At 36.2% G+C, this 5000-nt stretch overlaps 1 protein-coding gene across 1 annotated transcript in view; it reads right to left on the bottom strand.

The window, feature by feature from the left end:
• The window catches only part of LOC137974483 (AP-3 complex subunit delta-1-like), a 49517-nt gene that overhangs the window by 23738 nt on the left and 20779 nt on the right, over positions 1 to 5000 (bottom strand). Inside the window, exons 22-26 of the mRNA XM_068821500.1 lie at positions 3791 to 3884; positions 2657 to 2752; positions 1342 to 1390; positions 655 to 729; positions 465 to 543 (exon numbers count right to left, since the gene is read on the bottom strand). Of these exons, the coding sequence (XP_068677601.1) occupies positions 465 to 543; positions 655 to 729; positions 1342 to 1390; positions 2657 to 2752; positions 3791 to 3884 (393 nt within the window). The remainder of the gene's footprint in view (positions 1 to 464; positions 544 to 654; positions 730 to 1341; positions 1391 to 2656; positions 2753 to 3790; positions 3885 to 5000) is intronic.

The raw sequence follows: 5000 nt of genomic DNA, 5'->3' as shown, positions 1-5000 counted from the left end.
AAATCCGACATTGCTGACATTTCAGATAAGTCAAATTATATCAGAGAATGCAAATTACAGTATTTAAAGCGATTTTTCGCACGAAGAATTAACAAAGGTGCAAAGATTACAAAAATACTTTTGCACGATGCCTCAGGACCTGCTAAAGCGTTTCAAAATGCTTAAGAAATGCACAAACAAATTTGACTGTTTAGTGCACAAAATGCTTTTCATAAGAGCTTCAAAGCCAAATCTCATTGTGCAATCAGACTCCATTCGTGCGAAAGTATTTTTATAATATTTGCCACTTTGTTAATTGTTCGCTCAAAAATCGCTTTGAATACTGTAATTTGCATTATCTGATATAATTTTTCCTTGATAATGGAGTCATGACTACTCCGAAACGTCGGGTTTTATCTTTTTTATCGTTCATTTTTAGTTGTATGATCTCTTCAATTCAAGTTTTCTTCATCAGTGATGCATACTTCCTGACACCTTGAGTGATACAGGTAATTCAATATTGGCCACTGGAATATCATCAACCATAACATCTTTCTTCTTTTCCTAAAAGAAAAAACAAAAATACATTGTATATATTCCACAAGACTATCACAGCGGCAAAAAGCAAGGGAAAAGAGGATACTAATGAAGTACCGAAAAATGACTAACAGTTACCAGGTTATCTCCCTTTGAAGACATCTTCAGATAATGTGGATTACTCAGCTGATCTTGCTTTCTTTGCTCTCGTCTCTAAAATGAAAACAATGCAAGGATGTGGAGAGAATTTAACTACAAGGATGTATTTTTTTGGTAGAAGCAGATGGGATTAATGAATTCTTGGTTTTCACTCTGGTGATCAACAGCCACGTTTTTCAACGAAAACAAAAGAACAAGTTTGCATAACAACAGAGTTCAATTCCCAGAGGGTTGGGTTGGGATACCAACATGATGACCGTGACATCATGTGAAGACCGAGAATGGTCTATTTAAGGGTAAACTGTACATTTTCCTGGTATAATTTATAGAGTGGACAATCACCAAAAAAGTAGAAAGAGAATGTGATATAAGTGGTCAAATGACTCTTCAGTGAGTGACTGAACATCTTAACACTCTCTTTGAGCTCATCTTTTGACTTATGAGCCACTGAGCCCTTTTATTTTATCTCTTACTTGGAAAGATGAATCACTTTGCCAAGGAGGAATCAAATGATTACAACATAAAGTACTTTGTACTTTTCTCGTTGCTCTATGTTACCCATTTTTTTCCACTGATGAACCACGCTGAGCCATTTACGTATGACAGCTTCAAATGTGTCATTGTAAATTATATTCTGTAATTACTCCAGAATAACTAAGAACATACCTTTTTCATTTCCTCCTCATCCTCTGACTCATGCTTCTGTTTCAGACCTCTAAGAATATAGACACAGGATATCATCAAAACTGTACTCCTCTCACAGTTGAAAAGTTGTAAATAACATTTCCCCAAAACTTTATTCTAAATCTGAAGGAGTTTACAAAAGGAAACTGCACTGGATGACCGCTAAACTGCTCAATAACAATTTTCTCCCGTAAACACCCTAGTTTTCTCTGTTTTAATGTTGCAAGCAAAATGTCACATTCATTTTCTGCACTACCATCGTTTTCATCTAAGCACATGGACATGTCACAGGTAAAACATGCTCTAATTGACTGCAAACGTGACAAGTTATGTCTTCAATCATTCAAAGTTTGAGGGACGTTCAAGCAAGTCTTCCTAGAATGGCATGGCAGCAAGGCTGGATATCAAAGACACTTCAAATACTTTCAGTCAAAGTATCCCGCCAAAACGCTTAGATGAAAACGATGGTATTCCCAAATTTCCTTTGCAAAAATAATTACTAGTTTCACTAAAACAACTTACTACTAGAGGAATTTGACTCCCTGGCTTTCTTTGAAAAGGAGGTGCTTAACCCTTTCACTCCCTAGAGTGACACTTATAGATTTTACTCTGTCTAACGCCAGACAATTTTACACGTCAATGGGGAACCCCACAGGAGTGAAAGGGTTAACAACAGCTAGATTCACTCAAAAAACTATGTCCCCATTAACCCTTTCACTCCCAAGAGTGACACTTGTAGATTTTACTCTGTCTAACGCCAGACGATTTTACTCGTCAATGGGGAACCCCACAGGAGTGAAAGGGTTAAGTGACCTTGACAATAGTTTTCTATGAAATAAATTATTTTTTTCCTCTAGAACTACAGAAATTTACATTATAACCCACTGTTTTGTTGAAAGATTGATTAGTTTATAATTATGTGGTCTATCGTTACTGGTTTTAGTAGTGGATAGCGTTGAATGGGGTGATTGGCTACTCAAACCCCAAATATCCTTTGCTATTCACCTCTGAGCAACTCGAGCCTGAAAATATTGTAATTGTTACAGGAATAAATGAGTTAAAACACATACATACACACTTAATTAACCACTCCCCATAGGGGCTTTTCAGACTACCATCTTTTTGGTACGATATTATCTCACTGTTTTAGCATTTACAGTACCAAAACCAGCTTGCTGGTTCGTGGCTTGGTAAATATCCACCACTAGCCACCACCACTTCTGTGCAAAGTTGTTAAGTAACTACTCCTTTTTGTGCTTTTGACTGTTCAGATGAGAAAGGGGATTAGTCTCCTTACTTGTGTTCACTGGGTGTATCAAATAAGGTTTCCAATTCTTCTTCTTCTTCAGAGCTTTCCGATGGTGGATTGTTGATCCACTTGTCAAGGTCAAGCCTGAAAACACAAAATTGCAAGGCAAACCTTGTTGTATTTTTAAAAATAGATGTATCAATACAAGTGCCATGGTTTCATTTCTCTTGATGTTTTTCTCTTTAGGAACCAAAAATTATTTTCCACTTCCTTGCATCATAATCATAATCGAAATGATATATTAAAAGATCTTCCAATAAAGATATATTTTGAACCATGACTAATAATGATCTTGAATCCATTTTGTCCTCAGTGGGTAGGGTTGTGACGTGAAAAATAAGCAGGGTAGACGAGTGCCTATCTTCTATGCTTGTGAAGGTTGACAGAATTTTCCCCCATGGGTGATGTTCCCATCAAATGGCAGATGGCCAACTATAATAATAATAATAATAATAATAATAATAATAATAGAGCGAGTTTCAATTGAGTGTCGTAAAACCAAAACCAAAGTAATTACTTTGGCCAATCAAAAAGAACGGAGACAATCCGGTAAACCAATCAAAACTCAAAGTACATGTAATTACACGTAACCGACACAAAGCACGGGAAAAAGTGCATGTGCGAGCCACGACTGGTTTTGGTTTCACTTGTGATCGGTTGAAAAAGTGGCGTGAGAACTTTGAACCAATCACCGAGTGAAGTAATCATAAACAAAAGCAATTCGCTAATTGCTTTCGACACTCAATTGAGAACTGCTCTTATGAGCGACTGTGAGAATGATATACATATATGGAATGAAAATGTTGATAGAACCCATTGGAACTCGGAAAAAATCCGAGCCCCAGCTGGGATTCAAACCCACGCTCTAACCACTGAGCTACTGGAGACTCTATGGTGAGCAAGGGAGAAATGTGGGTCTTTGACTTGCGCTGCATCATGCAGCTACAGAGTCAAATAACCAATAACATCTACATGTACGAACATAAGAATTTCATTTAATTTTCCGTACATTTTCATGTACTGGTGGACAAATTATTACTAAAGAATAACTTTCTTCTACGAAATGATGTTAAATCCCTCTAAAGGCATGTTTTCCTTAACTGACTCTTCTTTTCAACTTACCCCTCAGGTACCTGGACTTTCTTCTGTGCTTTAGCAGCCACTGGGTTTAATTCACCCCGAAATAGTGATGTTACTTCTTCTGAGCAATCAACACCTGAGAGAGAAACCAATAAAATGTCATTAATAATAATAATAATAAGAAGAAGAACAATAATAATCATAATCATAATCAAGATAATAATCTTTATTCTTCTTAAGATAAAAGACATCTTAAGTTACATTTGCAAATGTCTAAAAATTTAAGAAATACACTATACAAAAAAACTAAAGATCATATTTAAAAATACGCCTATTCACAAACGCATTCTTAAACCTATCAAATTTTATTTGCAGGTGACATGCAGTTCTGTTCCTAGAATTATACTTTGTTTCTTTCCTCTTTGGAATAATATTACTGAGCAGGCAGTCAAGGTCAACCGAATGTACCTTAATTAACGAGCCTCCTATCTGCCTTTTCTAAAAGACCTCTACCTTTTAGCATGATAGTACCACTACAAGATGTTCAAACTGCTTCTAGGGGTAATCTAATTTTGTCACTTGTTATTCCTTTTTCGTTTACAAAACCAACATTTTATACCTCACAGGCTTAGTTTTGACCAGAAAATAAGAACAAGCAAAGGCAAAAACTACAGTATGTCCCCTTTAAAGTACACCGTGCACTTTGACAAAATTATACACTGTATGATGCATTAAATTGTGAACTAATTAAGCAATAGATGACGTTTTCTGTGTTTCCATAGCCTCATCTAAACACGAGGGGGAGTTGGGAGAATTCGAGACAGTTATGCAAACCCGAGATGCAGTCAAGAGTTTGCATAACATATTTCTCAAAGACAGTTCGACAAATGAAGGAAAATGCTGGTTTTTTTACTTCTAGAATGAAAACAGATTTTCTTGATACGGATTCGTATTTCCTACCAGCCAATCAAAACGTGCATCTGCAACACATAACCAATCAAAATTTGTGTATGTAACAGCCATGTTTACATAGTCTCATCCAAACACAGTTGTTGACCAATGAGAGTGTGTGTACTATCCTAATTATTTTATAAAATCCTTTTTAATTAAGGATTTGCAGTTGTTTGTTTTCAGTCAAAACAAACCCCTCTACATCTACATCTACATCACTTCTATGTCCCCAGCAGTCAGCAAAGTCTCTTTTACACTTATGGCTGTTTCTGCTAGGTGGCCTCATAGACCATAAGCCTTT

Source organism: Montipora foliosa, chromosome 10 (genome assembly GCF_036669935.1).
Source record: "Montipora foliosa isolate CH-2021 chromosome 10, ASM3666993v2, whole genome shotgun sequence".
Classification (NCBI taxonomy): domain Eukaryota; kingdom Metazoa; phylum Cnidaria; class Anthozoa; order Scleractinia; family Acroporidae; genus Montipora; species Montipora foliosa.
This window is presented reverse-complemented; position numbering and strand designations above follow the sequence as displayed.